This window comes from Kogia breviceps, chromosome 4 (genome assembly GCF_026419965.1).
Source record: "Kogia breviceps isolate mKogBre1 chromosome 4, mKogBre1 haplotype 1, whole genome shotgun sequence".
Classification (NCBI taxonomy): domain Eukaryota; kingdom Metazoa; phylum Chordata; class Mammalia; order Artiodactyla; family Physeteridae; genus Kogia; species Kogia breviceps.
The window spans coordinates 28,037,038-28,054,211 of NC_081313.1; the positions used below are offsets into that span (position 1 = coordinate 28,037,038).

At 43.5% G+C, this 17,174-nt stretch overlaps 1 protein-coding gene across 8 annotated transcripts in view; it reads left to right on the forward strand.

Moving 5' to 3' along the window:
- RAI14 (retinoic acid induced 14) overlaps positions 1-17,174 on the forward strand; it is a 152,000-nt gene that overhangs the window by 18,890 nt on the left and 115,936 nt on the right. For all 8 annotated transcript variants that reach the window (XM_059063226.2, XM_059063227.2, XM_059063229.2 and 5 more), the window contains exon 2: positions 12,746-12,828. In XM_059063226.2, coding sequence (XP_058919209.1) covers positions 12,793-12,828 — 36 coding nt within the window. In that variant the 5' untranslated portion in view covers positions 12,746-12,792. The remainder of the gene's footprint in view (positions 1-12,745; positions 12,829-17,174) is intronic.

Below are 17,174 nucleotides of genomic sequence, written 5' to 3' on the forward strand. Positions count from 1 at the left end.
ACAAATTATTTAATTTGTTAACATTGATTTATTTTCATATATTGAAGAATCCTTGCATCCCTGGGATAAATCCCACTTGATCGTGGTGTATGATCCTTTTAATATGTTGTTGGATTCTGTTTGCTAGTATTTTGTTGAGGAATTTTGCATCTATATTCATCAGTGATATTGCTCTGTAATTTTCTTTTTTTGTAGTATCTTTGTCTGGTTTTGGTATCAGGGTGATGGTGGCCACATAGAATGAATTTGGGAGTGTTCCTTCCGCAATTTTTTGGAAGAGTTTGAGACGGATGGATGTTAGCTCTTCTCTAAATGTTTGATAGAATTCACCTGTGAAGCCATCTGGCCCTGGACTTTTGTTTGTTGGAAGATTTTTAATCACAGTTTCAATTTCATTACTTGGGATTGGTCTGTTCACATTTTCTGTTTCTTCCTGGTTCAGTCTTGGAAGGTTATACCTTTCTAAGAATTTGTCCATTTCTTCCAGGTTGTGCATTTTATTGAATTTTGTTTATCTTCTCAAAGAACCAGCTTTTAGTTTTATTGATCTTTGCTATTGTTTACTTTGTTTCTATTTCACTTATTTCTTCTCTGATCTGTATGATTTCTTTCTTTCTGCTAACTTTGGGTTTTGTTTGCTCTTTTTTCTCTAGTTCTTTAGGTGTAAGGTTAGATTGTTTACTTGAGATTTTTCTTGTTTCTTGAGGTAAGCTTGTATAGCTATAAACTTTCCTCTTAGAACTACTTTTGCTGCATCCCGTAGGTTTTGGATCGTCGTGTTTTCATCGTCATTTGTCTCTAGGTATTTTTTGATTTCCTCTTTGATTTCTTCAGTGATCTCTTGATTATTTAGTAACGTATTGTTTAACCTCCATGTGCTTGTGTTTTTTATGTTTTTTTCCCTGTAATTAATTTCTAGTCTCATAGTGTTGTGGTCAGAAAAGATGCTTGATATGATTTCAATTTTCTTGAATTTACTGAGGCTTGATTTGTGACCCAAGATGTGATCTATCCTGGAGAATGTTCCATGCACACTTGAGAAGAAAGTGTAATCTGCTGTTTTTGGATGGAATGTCCTATGAATATCAGTTAAATCTATCTGGTCTGTTGTGTCATTTGAAGCTTCTGTTTCCTTATTTATTTTCATTTTGGATGATCTGTCCATTGGTGTAAGTGAGGTGTTAAAGCCCCCCACTATTACTGTGTTACTGTAGATTTCCTCCTTTGTAGCTGTTAGCAGTTGCCTTACGTATTGAGGTGCTCCTATTTTGGGTGCATATATTTTTACAATTGTTATATCTTCTTCTTGGATTGATCCCTTGATCATTATGTAGTGTCCTTCCTTGTCTCTTGTAACATTCTTTATTTTAAAGTCTATTTTATCTGATATGAGTATTGCTACCCCAGCTTTCTTTTGATTTCCATTTGCATGGAATATCTTTTTCCATCCCCTCACTTTCAGTCTGTATGTGTCCCTAGGTCTGAAGTGGGTCTCTTGTAGACAGCATATATATGGGTCTTGTGTTTGTATCAATTCAGCAAGCCTGTGTCTTTTGGTTGGAGCATTTAATCCATTTACGTTTAAGGTAATTATCAATATGTGTGTTCCTATGACCATTTTCTTAGTTGTTTTGGGTTTGTTTTGTAGGTCCTTTTCTTCTCTTGTGTTTCCCACTTAGAGAAGTTCCTTTAGCATTTGTTGTAGAGCTGGTTTGGTGGTGCTGAATTCTCTTAGCTTTTGCTTGTCTGTAAAGCTTTTGATTTCTCCATCGAATCTGAATGAGATCCTTGCCGGGTAGAGTAATCTTGGTTGTAGGTTCTTACCTTTCATCACTTTAAGTATATCTTGCTACTCCCTTCTGGCTTGTAGAGTTTCTGTTGAGAAATCATCTGTTAACCTTATGGGAGTTCCCTTGTATGTTATTAGTCGTTTTTCCCTTGCTGCTTTCAATAATTTTTCTTTGTCTTTAATTTTTGTCAATTTTGATTACTATGTGTCTCGGCGTGTTTTTCCTTGGGTTTATCTTGTATTGGACTTGCTGCGCTTCCTTGACTGTGTGGCTATTTCCTTTCCCATGTTAGGGAAGTTTTCGACTATAATCTCTTCAAATATTTTCTCTGGTCCTTTCTCTCTGTCTTCTCCTTCTGGGACCCCTATAATGCAAATGTTGGTGCATTTAATGTTGTCCCAGGGGTCTCTTAGGCTGTCCTCATTTCTTTTCATTCTTTTTTCTTTAGTCTGTTCTGCAGCAGTTAATTCCACCATTCTCTCTTCCAGGTCACTTATCTGTTCTTCTGCCTCAGTTATTCTGCTATTGATTCCTTCTAGTGTAGTTTTCATTTCAGTTATTGTATTGTTCATCTCTGTTTGTTTGTTCTTTAATTCTTCTAGGTCTTTGTTAAACATTTCTTGCATCTTCTTGATCTTTGTCTCCATTCTTTTTCCGAGGTCCTGAGTAGTGTTCAGTATCATTATTTTGAATTCTTTTTCTGGAAGGTTGCCTATCTCCACTTCATTTAGTTGTTTTTCTGGGGTTTTATCTTGTTTCTTCATCTGGTATATAGCCCTCTGCCTTTTCATCTTGTCTCTCTTTCTGTGAATGTGGTTTTTGTTCCACAGGCTGCAGGATTGTAGTTCTTCTTGCTTCTGCTGTCTGCCCTCTGGTGAATGAGGCTATCTAAGAGGCTTGATGGGAGGGACTGGTGGTGGGTAGAGCTGACTGTTGCTCTGGTGGGCAGAGCTCAGTAAAACTTTAATCCACTTGACTGTTGATGGGTGGGGCTGGGTTCCCTCCCTGTTGGTTGTTTGGCCTGAGGCAACCCAACACTGGAGCCTACCTGGGCTCTTTGGTGGGGCTAATGGCAGACTCTGGGAGGGCTCACACCAAGGAGTACTTCCTAGAACTTCTGCTGCCAGTGTCCTTGTCCCCAGGGTGAAACAGAGCCACCCCCCGCCTCTGCAGGAGACCCTCCAACACTAGCAGGTAGGTCTGGTTGAGTCTTCTATGGGGTCACTGCCCCTCCCCCTGGGTCCTGATGCACACTCTACTTTGTGTGTGCCCTCTAAGAGTGGAGTCTCTGTTTCCCCCAGTCCTGTCGAAGTCCTGCAATCAATTCCCACTAGGCTTCAAAGTCTGATTCTCTAGGAATTCCTTCTCCCATTGCTGGACCCTCAGGTTGGGAACTCTGATGTGGGGCTCAGAACCTTCACTCCAGTGGGTGGACTTCTGTGGTATAAGTGTTTGCCAGTCTGTGAGTCACCCACCCACCAGTTATGGGATTTGATTTTACTGTGATTGCGCCCCTCCTACCATCTCACTGGCTTCTCCTTTGTCTTTGGATTTGGGGTATCTATTTTGGTGAGTTCCAGTGTCTTCCTGTCATTGATTGTCCAGCAGCTAGTTGTGATTCTGGTGTTATTGCAAGAGGGAGTGAGAGCATGTCCTTCTACTCCGCCATCTTGGTTCCTCCTCTCCCACCATTGAGGTTTTTTTTTAATTTTTTTATTTTATTTTTTTATTTTTTATTAAAAAAAAAATTTTTTTTTTATCACCATTGAGTTTTAAAACACCTCTCTCACCCCCAAAAAGAGCCCTCAGGCTCATTTGCAGTCCCTCCTTATTACCATTCCCAGCCCTAGACAACTGCTAATCTACTTCCTGTCTGTAAATTTGCCAGTTCCGGACATATCATACAGATGGAATCTTACACTATGTGGCCTCTGTATCTGACCTTCACTTAGCACAATGGTTTTGCACCGCATGTATCAACACTTTGTTCCTTTTTGGTGCTGGATAGTACTGCATTCCACTGTGTGGAAATGCCACATTTTGTGTACCTAATTGATGGATATTTCAGTTGTCTCCACTTTTTCACAATTATGAATACTGCTGCTCTACATTCATGTACACATCTCTGTGTGAATGTGTGTTTTCATTTCCCTTGGCAAGATACATAGGAGTGTAATTGCCAGGTTGCATGGTAAATTTATATTTAACTTAAGAATCTGCCAAACTGCTTGCTACAGTAACTGTTTGCTTTCCACATTTTGTATTTTAACTAGTAACATTTGTGGGATGGCTCTGTCTTTTTTTTTAAATATAAATTTATTTATTAATTTTTGGCTGTGTTGGGTCTGCGTTGCTGCGTGCGGCTTTCTCTAGTTGCAGTGAGCAGGGGCTACCGTTCGTTGTGGTGCGCGGGCTTCTCGTTGCGGAGCACAGGCTCTAGGCACGTGGGGCTTCACCAGGGAAGTCCCATGCCCTGTCTTTTTAAACTTGATTGGTTCTTTTGGATCTTAAGATGGGGGAAAGCCAAGGAATGGACTTGAGATGAAGAAGGTAAGGTGCTTATTAGCACATATGCTTGCTGTTTCAGGTTGATTACTAGGTGTGTGCAGGGCAGCTTTCTTGCTTGAGAGATGGACAGGTGGTGTGTTTCGACAGAGCTGTTGACACCAGCATTAAAGATTTGGAAACGTATGCTAGGAACGGCATTTTTAGAGATCACTCTAAAAAATAACCTCAGGGACTTTCCTGGTGGCACAGTGGTTAAGAATCTGTCTGCCAGTGCAGGGGACACGGGTTCGAGGTTTGGTTCTGAAAGATCCCACATACTGTGGAGCAACTAAGCCCGTGGGCCACAACTACTGAAACTGCGCTCTAGAATCCGTGCTCCGTAACAAGAGAAGCCACTGCACCGAAGAGTAGCCCCTGCTCGCCTCAGCTAGAGAAAGCCCGTGTGCAGCAACGAAGACCCAGTGCAGCCAAAAAACAAATAAATGAATTTAAAAAAAATAACTCTAACATGAGGGATAATCACATGGAATTTCTTAGTCCTAGAGTGATTTTTATATTCCAGAGGTAGCTTGTTTTGATTAAGCCCATGCTTTTTAAATTGGATGGATTTAGGGCTCAAGGTAACCTTCGGGCTTTCCTTTGGTAGGCTTATGAGAGCATGTGAGCAGCCGATTTGACGGCACAGATAGTAGTGTTACCAGAGCCCCGGCCAATTTCGTACCAGTGCTGATGGCTCTGACTGATTCATGGACCAAGAGCGGTCCTGGTTGATGGCAGGTTTTATTTTTAAAGAAGAATGATGTATTTGTTTCTCAAAAGAAATGTCATCCCCGGATAAAGGCAAGTTGTGAATATAGGGAGGGGGATTAATGTTCTTAAGAGTTTTACTTCATGATTATTATGATACAATATCTGAATGGCATTTACAGTGTTAAAAGAACATGATCAGTTTTTGGAGGGAGGAAGTAAGATATTGGAATATTTTAGAAAAGATTCATTGCCAAAATGAAACAATTGCTTATGTCTTTTTTCACCCTTACCTTTCCCCCTTCCTTATCATCTGGGCAATCTTTTAACCCACCTGCACCTTAGCGAATTCATAGAAGAGATGACATGTGAAAGCATGTAGCCCATAATTAATGCTTAGTAAAGTTTGCATGTGTGTTGACTCATTCATTCATTTATTTATATGTATCTTTGCTGAATAAATAAGATACCTAAGATGTGATCATAAAGCAGCTTTGTTTGTGTCCCACTGACACTTTAAAATTTACTCAGTGAAATGAGTCTATCTCTTGCTTCTCGATGAAATCTATAACTTTTCTGATTAGATTTAAAAAAAATTCTACAGTCAGTTTCAATTGCTAAATACCCTTAGTTTAGAACTTGGAATGCCCGATTTCAAATAAAAATTAAAATTTCAAATTTGATTTAAAAGAAAATATCTTTCCTTTTCTCTCTTTCCCTGCTTTCTCCTGCTCTTCTACTGCCTGCATCTAATGGTCATATTTTGTTCCCACCACGCGCCCCCCGCCCCAGGGTTGCAATGGTAAACCGGGGGTTGGAGTGGGGAGATGTGAAGTAAGAGGGATAAGAAAGTTCTTACTTGATGGTACATAGCGAGATAGTGCTGTGCTCTCTGAACCTGATAGATGTTTTGAGCTGACTCTCGCTCTTGGGATCTTTTGCGGGGAATTATGGTTTGGATTGGGTCCTCCTGAAATTCATATGTTGAAGCCCTAACTCCTAGTACTGCGAAATGTGACTGTATTTGGAGATAGGGTCTTTAAAGATGTGATTAAGGCAAATAGGGGTATATGGGTGTGACTGGTGTCCTCATAAGAAGACATTAGGACACAGACACACAGAGGGAAGACCATGTGAAAACAATAGGAGAAGAAAACCATCTACAATGAGGGAGCGAGTCTTCAGAATAAAATAAAAATCAGCCTTGCTTTTACCCTGATTTTGGATTTCTGGCCTCCAGAACTGTGAGGATATAGATTTCTGTTGCGTAAGCCACCAGATCGTCATACTTTGTTATGGCAGCCCTAGCAAACCAGTAGAGGAGGGCTTTGGAGATTGCTCTCCCCTTCCTTGTTCCACCCCTGGACCATCACTGGGGACCCCTCTGATTCCCTCGATGCAGGTGATGTACTCACCTCTGCTTTGTTGCTTCTCTGTCTGGGAATCGGCTTCTCCCTGCTCTCTTCACCCTCTAATCTACTCTGTTAGACAGGATCCACGACAGCTTACTACCGTCTCTCATGAATTGTCTACATCTGGTCTACCAGGAGGCGTACATCTGTGCTCAGATAAACTCCAGCGTTCACGCTGATCACAGCCCAGCAGCCGCCACTCCGTTTTTTCCCATCCTCACAGCTTAGGCCAGTTTCTCTCCCACCTTTTAGATTTTCCAGGCAAGGATCAGACCCCTGTCCAGTCTCTTCAAGGGTTCCTGTAGGCCTTTCTCATGAGGTTGAGTAGGTGTGATGGGAATCATTGCATAGTTCTCTCTGAAGAAAGATCCTGCCCCATTCCCCACGAACTCTGATCCTTTTAAACCCCAGACGTGAATGAAGGTTGAGAGTCCTGTTAGCAGTTTTCAGCTAAATCCTTTGAAAATATATGTCCTGGACTGGCTGCTTCCTTTGGAATGAAACGTCTGTTCTATCTTTGTGCTTCCAATTTGACACTCAGTGCTTGGGTCACTCGTCCTTTCTCTCAGCTTCAGGGAACTTCTGCTGAGTATGGACCACGCAGAGAGTCCTGCTGAGGTTAGTGGTGAAGACTTGGGCGTGGCCAGGATGGACTTTTTCCTTGTTGAGAAGCTCCCTGACTGGAAGTGGTAGAATCTCATGCGGTAATAATAATAATAATAGACCAGGCATGTAGATTTGGGGGAGTCCTTGGCCTGCTTTGTATCAGCCTGATAAAATCTCTATCCTAAGCGCTTGCCCCCAGGATTCTAGTGGATGGTCCTTGCTCTCTGTTGACTCTTACATTCCATTACTGAAATGGTCAGCTCCCTTGGCTGAGCTCAGCATGTGGTTAGGGAGATGCTGCAGGAGGACCACAGCCAGGAGAGAGGAGAGGCGGGCAGGAGGGGAAAAAATGGGTAACCTGGTAAGATTCATAGGCCAAATGAGTTGGTGGTTTTGGTTGGTTGGTTTGTTTTTAACTTCCTAATGTTTTCACATGTAGATGTGAAAACCGATCACAGAGTTTACTCAAACCCCAGTACAGCTAACCCAGTCCATCTGGGACCAAAGAGAGCCTTGCTGAGGTCAAAGGCAAAGTCTAAAGGCTACCCAGGCACCTGACCCGTATCTTTGTCCTACACATTCCTTCAGGAAACACTTACCGATTTTATGCCAATGGCTAGCACCTGAGTAATAAGCAAAATGAAAACTGAAAATCCTCCATTCCAATGTAAACAGCTTGAGATGTACATTTTCAGATTTGCCAAAAATTGGTATTGGGACTCTTGAACCCCTCGCTCACATCCAAGGTCTAAAAGGGTCAGGGTGGGTGGAGATTGGGGGAGGATCTTTGGAGAGAACTTTGCAATGATTCCCACCATACCTACACAGCCTTCTGAGAGAAGCTTCTAGGACTGCTGGCAGAGCTTGGACAGGTGTCTGACCCTTGCCTGGGAAACCTCAGATGGGTGCGCCCGATCTTGCGGGAAAGGCCTGGCAAGGTGCCCTTTTCTCATCAGCTTACCCAAATCCTGTGTTTCCTTTATAGCCACATAGACCCTCCCCCTATGGTGAAGACGTCTCTGCTGCTGTGAAAAGTCTCTCCAGATAAAGATGTCCCTGACGAGAGAGCCTGTCATGCCATCCAAACTGCTCCTTGGGTAGTTACCTTTTATAGTGTTTGTCTTGCTAGATTGAGAGCAGTGAGTGTTCATAGCTTTTGGCTCAAATTCCATGTTTGTGGGAGAGAGATGATTGTCTGAGAAAATAGGTACTTGAGGGAGAATAGGTAGTAGATGCTGGCAAGGAGAGAAGTCTTTTAATTTTAGTTTCTTGCATTGGTTCCGTGTCCTCTTCAGTGCTTTGGATTTTAAGTCTGATGTTCTTTTCACTTGGAAGAAAAAATCCTGAAGCCTGTCCGGGGTACACGTTAGTGTCCTGGTGTCACTGACGATTCCGTGGAGTGATCTCCACAATTCCACGACTGACGGATTAGTTAGAGTGAGGACGCTGTTACTCACCCTGCTCCTGTAATGCTGTGGTGATTCACGGGGAATTGTTTTAAACCACTGCCCTTGAATCCTGGGGTATGGCATCTTGGATGCTAATACATTCCTGTGAGTCAGAAAAATGTACATGCGTGTGTACCACTGCCATCTGCCTTTGCGAGTTCGTATCGTTTCTTAGTGGCCGTGGGTAACCTGCTAGTTTCTCTCCTAGATTTTAGTGTAGAGGGCTCCCCTCTCACCCCACACAATATTTTGAAAGGTTCAGTCAATGCTCGAAAATGTTGGTCTATTATATCTACTTATACAATATCTCTAGATTATCTTTAATGAAGGTGTCAATTAGAGGTATGGTACCACTGAGTCTAGAACAGTGGTTCCCAATCTAATTGAGCATCCAAATCACCTCTGATTACAGAATCCAAATACCTGGCTGGAGCTCCAAGAGGACCCTTATGTGCTGACATAATTGCCAGCATTGTCTTATGAAATAATCTTTGCGTCATATGTTGGGGTGGAAGCGGGGGCGGGTGGGAGAAGGAGTGGTTGGAAGATAGAAGACAGGAGCGTTTTTTTCTAACCGTTTCAGCTGGGGGTGGCTTATGGTAGAGAAATGGCTAAATAAAGAGACTCTAGGAGCAACCACATGTTAGCACTAAGGGCACTGCTTGTTTGCCTTTGTTCCTTCGAAGTTCATTTTCAGTCAGTCCAGACGTTTCTAACCTGGAATTTTTTTAACTCTAAGGATTGGAGAGGTAATGGAGATTATTAAACTTAAAAAAAAAAAAAAAAAAAAACAGCTTTGTTCAGTCGCATCCTCCTCAACTTGCCCATTTGAATTATACAATTGAATGGCTTTTGGTACATTCACATGTCGTACAGCTATCATGGCAGTAAATGAGGAACATTTTCATCACCCCAAAAGGAAACTCTGTATCTATTATAAGTCATTTTTAATGCTCAAAGAAGTCTAACTTACTGTTCATACTGTAACCCTATAGGCTAATATCAAGCTTCTTTGATTCAGGCTAGAATTATATCAGACAAGGTAGCTCATGTTAAGCTTTGATTGAGAGTTACATTATCTTTAAAGGGAAAATGGATTAGCAAACCCCGTTTGTTGGATCTAGTGTTTCAGGTGAGAGGGCAGCACGTTTGTGCATCCCTGCCCTACTCCATCCTCAGCGATGGAGTGACATCGCATGATGACGGGTGGCGAAGCTGTGTTTCAGTGACTCATTCTGGGTTTGTGCAGGGAGGAAACTGACTAACATTTCTGCTCAGTGGGTAGACATGCTTGAAAGGGGAGAATGTGATTCAAACACCCTTTCCCATATATGTGAAACATTTCATCCTCTTTTTGAACCATTCAGATGAGACTCCCGTGCAATTAATTTGGCTTCACCGCAGCTCTTTTGATCTAAGCATCTTCATTAAGTGACTTTTCCAAGGACTGCTATTAGCGTAGCCTGGCTAAATTGATAGATGTCACTTTATCCAGTCTGGCCTTTGGAAGTTTGAATTTGGGAATTAGAGCTGTAAGATTCCAGCTGACCAAAGGAAGGCAAATCACTGATTGACTCGTGGGTCCTCTTGGGGAAGAGGAGGAGGTATTGAGGCGGAGGGAGCCAGCATCATTTCAGGGGCAGGTGACTTCCCCCTCGTCCTAGTCCTGGCTTCCAGGGGTTAGGTTCTTTTACCAGTACTGGGAAAGCTGTGATCTGTTACTAACTTGAATTACCCCCAGCTACAGTTCTTGTTTCTGAAGTTACTATTCTGTGGGTTTCCAGAACTTCTTTACCCTTGACCCCTATCTCTGTCATCCTGGAGTTATACTCTTGGACCACCCAGCTCTCACACACCCAGAGCCTTGATTCCAGGAAAACATTCACTTCACAGCTAATACCTCCCCCTGGGAATTTTTGGAATTACTTGCTTTATGTACTTAATCCTCTTAATTGTTTGTTTGCATACTTCTCACTGCCATGCTGGGGGTGGGTTGGGGGGCGGTGGACACAAACACCCAAAAAAACTAGCACCACAGCCAAAAAACACCCCCCCACCCCAACTTCGCCTAAGACATTGTGTTATTGCGTGAAGGAATGCTTTGGGTGGTTCCACCTTGGTGGGCTACACAGTTTGTGGATTATCTAAGCCTGGGTTTCTCTTTGCTTCTTTTCCTGCTGCATGGATTTGGCCTCTTTTCTTGGTTATTAGCACTTCACCCAGAGGGTGGAAGGAATTGAACTGAAAGGGCGATTTCCATTTTCTAGCTACATTTGATGTAGAACCATGAGCCAGTGACGGGTTGGGAACATCTGATTATCATTATTTCTACTTGGATTCATCAAAGGTGGTTTGCTTTGACGTGAAGAAGGGCTGTTTTATAAACCAGCACAACTTTGATAAGGATAGTTCCTGTTTCATGTACCTTATTTCTAGGTTCTCAAACTTGTATGCCAAGTAAATATTCAACCAAGGAGGTTCCTGAGCCCTGCTCCTGAGATTCAATTTCCATTGACTTTTGCATTTAGCAAACTGTCCCCAGGTCCTTCTGATTCAGATTAAGGAGGGGGCCAACTTCCAGAAACACCGTCTCAGAGTTTGTACTTTGCTGTTCAGGTCCCAGCCCAGCCTTCTCTGTGGTTAAATACGTGGCAATTAACAAGGTGTAATTACAGTGTGTGTGGTTTCCAAGGCAACACACATTCTGTCACCCCTGCTGAGGCTGGGAGGATTGAAAGGGACCACAGGGAGGCCACCTAATGGTGTGCTCTCCAGATTAATGTCATCTGAGGTGCTTTATGATGACCATTTGCCCAAGGGCCCTGCTTAAGGGCAGCAGCAATAATGAAAGTAAACAAATTAGAAGCCAGGGAGCTGCTGGACCACTTCTGGAGGTGGCGGTGAAGGTCTGAGGTGGGATGTGTCGAGCCTTTCAGTTGCTAGTATTTCCCCTGCTCTATTTCCTCAAATCGGTTTAGTCCAGAATGATAAGGATGGCGGAGAAAGGCTTTTGAAAAATGATGGTCGACTGTGGTCAACATCCGACCACCCTTCTTTAGTCCTCAAATGGACGGGACTGTTGATGTCCTCTGTTCTCACTTTGTCAACTGAGGCTTGAAGTTACATTTCTGGAGCACTTACTAGGTGATGGGAACTTGCACATAGATTTTTCTGGCCTTTTTGACCTAAACGGGAGGGTTCCACACTGTACCTTTTCCAGGTTTAAAGATGGAAAAGATCAAGTTCATACCATATTCTAGCACAGGAGTTTACTTTTGGGTTTTAGTTGCAAAGCTGTAGGGCAGTGGAAAAGGCATTCAACCATCAGTCTGACTTTGGGGTCTGGTTTTGACTTTTATCATACAGAGGTTTTGGGAATGCAGACAGGTTTCTTCACTTCTCTCAGGAGGCTCTGCCTCGACCTCTGGAAAATGAGGGGCTTAGACTAGATCAATAGTCTTACCTTTTGAAGGGTGACAACCCCCTTGCAGAATCTGATGAAAACAGGAACTTTCTTCTCTTAAAAAAAGTACATCTATACTGTCATTCCAAAAATTACCTTCACTTTCTGAAGGGACCACAGACCCCCCTCCTAAATGAGGTGGTTTCTTAAAACTTTTCCAGCTCTGGCTCTGAATCACTGGGTCCCACGAGGACCTGGGGGGAGTCTTTCACTGTTTTGAGTGGCTTCCTGAGGAATGAGGTATTCATCGAGGGAGGTTTTGTTGTTCCTTGCATTTTTCATTCATTGCCCTGTGCACCTCGGAGGGGGAAGGAAAGAAGCCACACTGAGAAAAATAAATAGGGAATGAATGGTATCTGGAACGTGAGCTGTTTTCCTTATCAGGCTTCACTACGGTGGCCCTTCCAGAGGAGGTTGAGGGTATAACTATAATGTGAAGGGTGTGGAGAGGAGTGAGTTAGGCACACGGATACTGTATTTTGTGCAGTGACAGGTTAGCAGTTAGTTAAGCTTTTTCTACTTTGAATGGGAAGCTGGGATAAAATGTAAAGTTTCGGTTAACTTGAAAATGGCAGAAGCTTCCAGGTAGTATCACGAATGGGAATAACGTATGTTCTTTACCACTTCCCAGCCCTTAACCCTGACCGCCTTCCTGACTCAACCCCAGTCGCCCACCCATGGCCCGAAGCCCTAATCCATTCAGGAGGGAGTGTCTGTAGTGTTTGTTTGGGAACCTAGATGCTTAATTTCTTCTTTGCTTCCTCTGGTTAGGTGCTGAAAGTCTCCTCTAGAGCTCTGGAAGGCTGAATGGACTAAACATGAAGAGCTTGAAAGCCAAGTTCAGGAAGAGTGACGTAAGTAGTCTGGCTGCTCCCCCCATGTTCCTGGGGCTGCAGCAACACCCTCACTCGGACCTTGATAAGGTACTGGGTTAATCAACTGCAGAAGCCAGAAGCGCTCTGGGGCCCAGCTCAGGGGGGCTTTTTGTGAACGGCGTGTTCTAGGTTCCTTGCTCTTTGTGTGTATAGCTTCCGAAAATGACTTTTTTTTTTTTTTTTTTACTTGACTTTTTTTTTTTTTTTTTTTTTTACTTCTGGCATCTGTGCCTTGGAGAGAAAGGAACAGTCAAATTAAATATCTTTTTCCCCCCCTTGATTCTCCATAAAGTGCCAGAGTATTCCTTTTAAAATTCTAATGAGACTACTGCTCAAACCCTCCCCCTTCCACCTGCCGCCTCTGCATCTCACTTGGAATAAAAGCTAAAGTCCTCCAGACAGCCTACCAGTCCTTATACCGGCTGAAATTAAACATCTTAACGAAAAGAATCAGTCAAATGCCTCAGCCCCCCGGATCTGATTCAGAATGTCATTCTTAGAGGAAGCCAGTCTCACGAAAGTGGTTAGGAATTACGTGTTAGCAAGGTTTGTCTTGGCGTTTAGAAAACTTTTAAATTCTGTTACACTCTTGTGATGAAACAGCAGTATCTATTGCTGCCTGCACCTTTATTCCCCCAGCATTCCTGGGGTTCTTTCTCATTTGTTATTCATCATAAAGGGCTGGATTGGAGGAACCAGTTATGATGTCAGAATTGCGAGACAAAGTCTCCCAGAGGAGAAAACGGAGAAAGACAACACAGCAGCGGGATTATACGTGATGCTCTTGTAACAAAAGGTCACCTCATAAACGCTGCTGAGGTTCCAGTCTTGTACTAGCTGCGCTCCGGATGCTTGGAGCACAATGGTTGAATGGGAGAAATTCATGGCAGGGTGTGAGATGGAAGCTCAGATGTGTCACCCTCCTCCTGGGTTTGCTTGGCTGTCATTTTACATTAGGTAGTTCAAGGTGAACCTGGATTTTATTTCTGTGCCATGAATTGTATGACAGCTTGGTACAGCCTCATTTTTTGCAATAAGTGGAGGCCGTGTCTTTTATGGCTAACATCACGCACACCCACACACACCTCCTTTTGGCTGAAGCTTATCTCCTGAGGCTGCATCATGACATGTAACTTACTGCCCTGATAAGGCCCAGACCAGATGAGATACTTGTGGGATGACTGCAGAATCATGTCGTGCTGAAAGGAAGTTAGAGCTAGAAAGGTTTTTTTAGGAAAAAGTGGGCCTCACCTTCTCATTCTTCGGGTAAGTTAACTACAACTCAGAGAATGTGAAGAGACTTGGCTGAAGTCGTCCACCCAGCCTTTGGCCAGAGTGAGAGCCTTGGTCATCTGACTTCCTTAACCCCTTGCCCCTGCTACGCCCCGGAGAAACCCCCTTCAACCTCCTCATTTGCTGGCCCAGTGATGCTACAACCTGCAGACCTCATTGGACTTACAGTTAAGAAGGGACAGGCAATTAAATGGAAAACGTTGCCCAGTCGAGCAGATACGGGTTTGTAAATTGTGTGACCAGGTTAACAAATACCTTTTCCATTCCAAGGGAATTTGGGCAGCTTCCATTTGCACAAGTTGAGATTGTTTTACCAAAATTTAATCAGTCTAGAATTCCATGATATATGAACAGGGGCAGGGGGAAATGATAAGAGCGTCCACTTTGGGTTTAAAAATTAAAAACTGGTGGCCTTAGAGAGGGTGTTGCTGGAATCTAGTTTTTTAAATAAAAACTGAAATATTTCCATGATTTAGGGAAAAAAGTCACAGTAATAACACTATTTAAAGTGTCTGGGATTTGGCCGCAGAAAGGCTGTGGTTTTGGCAGTTAGTACAAAGGGAAAAAAAGTTAGAGGAACACGCTTGGGAGGGGGGAGAGCGAAAGAAATTGGTATTATGGGGCCAGACAGTATCAGATGGCACCCCAATTTCTTCTCAGAGTGCCATCACTGTGCTGTGAGATGGAGGGAATAAAAGCAAAAAAGAAAACCGTTTCAAACCCCAGCTTGAAGAGCTAACCCTTATGAAGTATTTACTATATGGCAGGCACTGTGCCAGGCTCATTACGTGAACTTCATTTAATCTTGCCACAGACGTGATGTGGTAGGTATTATTGTCAGGCTTATTTTCCAGATGAAGAAACTGAGACCCAGGGAGCTCCAGTCCCTTGCCTGGGCCTGGGTTCTTCTAGCTCAAAGTTGTATAGCCAAGTTTTTTGCCAAAGTAGCCTGATTCCAGAGCCCAGGTTTCCTGAAAGAGGAAATTTGGATGGAGGTTTGATTTTATGAAACAGAGCAGTCCAGGCAGTAGCTTGGAAAAGTGACTTTGGACCTAGGTCTGTGGCCTTGGGCAAGTCTCTCCCCTTCCCTGAACCCCCAGGTTTCTCACCTGAAAAGCAGAGAAAATAGTATTAGCCTCACGAAGTTGCTGTGAAAGTTAAATATGCTGATGCCTGTAAGTGACACATCTTAGGCCTGGCACTCAAGAGATGCTTGGTAAATCTTTCTTCCCTTTTTTTTTTTGTGGTACGCGGTCCTCTCACTGTTGTGGCCTCTCCCGTTGCGGAGCACAGGCTCCGGACGCGCAGGCCCAGCGGCCATGGCTCACGGGCCCAGCCGTTCCACGGCATGTGGGATCTTCCCGGACCGGGGCACGAACCCGTGTCCCCTGCATCGGCAGGCGGACTCTCAACCCCTGTGCCGCCAGGGAAGCCCCTTCCTCTTTCTTAATCAGAAACCCACGATATAGTTCGGAGGACTTCAGCGCTGTGGTTGGCAGGCAGGTTCAGACTCACTACAAGCTTTCCTTGGGAGGGTCCCTGCCTCCTGCTTGGGTATCATGAGGGGTCTTCAGAGTTCAAGCCTGGGCAGTGAGGGCCTCCTCTCTCTTACAACACGTATTTCTCCGTTTAAGCAGTAGATTTGAGATGAGAACGATACCAGAGTGATTGTAACACGAAAGAAACAACTAGAGTTCTCTCAATTATGTTATTCTACGTGACCGTTGGGAATTCTTATTTGTGTCTAAAATTTAAAATAGTCAAATAGGGCAGACTGCACAGTAATATTTTTGTTGGTGCCAACTTTATTTCATGTGTGAAATATTTTACTGACTTCGAGTATTTTTAAAATTGAAAATTATTTTTAAATTGCTAATTTAATTGCTAATTAAAAGTAAACAATGAGTCAATAGTATAACTATGGTTTTAAAAACAGAAATCCATGATGAAAAAATAGGCTGAAAAATGTATGTGGTCTGGAGGGCAGAATAATCTGCTAACACTTGCTGCCTCTGAGGAGGGATTCAGAGCTAGGAGTGGGTGCGGGAGGGCATTTTGCTTTTCACTGGGTGCCTTGGGGGTTGCTTTTTTGGGTATATGCGTATGCACCCACATGTGCCACTTATGACAAGAAAAACAAGTTTGAAACTGTTTATATTCAGTTCAATGAGCCAAACTATAATCTTCTCTACTTGAAGTGAGTGGTCTCTCTCAAAGAACAACCCTAAACCCTCAGCCATCAAATTTTCCTGCTTGTCTTTGTGTGAGGCTGAAAGGAGAATGGGAAAGAAAGGGCCCTTTGTGTTTCTGGGGGGTAGGAAGAAGAGGGACAGCAGATCATGTTCGAGCTCTCATAAAGAGAAGGCAGGTGACCCGCGGGCATGATCGTGTTTCAGCCAGCCTGTGTCTGGGAGGTCTGCAGCCAGATGAGTTTGTGGCCGTTGAGAGCAAATCCCAGGAGTGAGGAAGGACAAGTGTGGCCCAAAGGAGCCCCCGGTGGATGGCCTGAAGGTCATTGTGCACCAAGACCATCGTGCGGGTAGAGATTTCCTCCGAGTGTCCTTTCTGGAACACTTGACTCAAGACAGCTAAGTCAAGGGTGGGTTTATGTGTGTGACCTTGAGGAATGAGCCTGATTCCCTGGGCTGTGCTTAGATCCTGTCTCCTTGCTTTAAACCCTAAACATGATTGTGAGCCTGCAGATAATCCGCAGAGGCCAAAGAAATCCTGATGTGGATGACATTTTCCAGTTCCCATTTCTAACTTGATTTTGGGCATCCTTGAACTTGGGTTAGATACTGGAAAGGATACAGGAGAAACGTGAGGGATGGTTCTTGTCTTGAAGAAGCTCATAAGCCGAGGTGGGAGGAGAAAAACTACACACAGGAAATAACTAAGGCAAAATACAGATCATGTATAATATAGATATTAAAAGGATCTCCAGGATGATATAACCACTTGTTGAATTGTGAGACCTGGATGATAAATGCTATCGATTTTCAGAGAGGGGTAAATCACTGGAAATGGGAAAA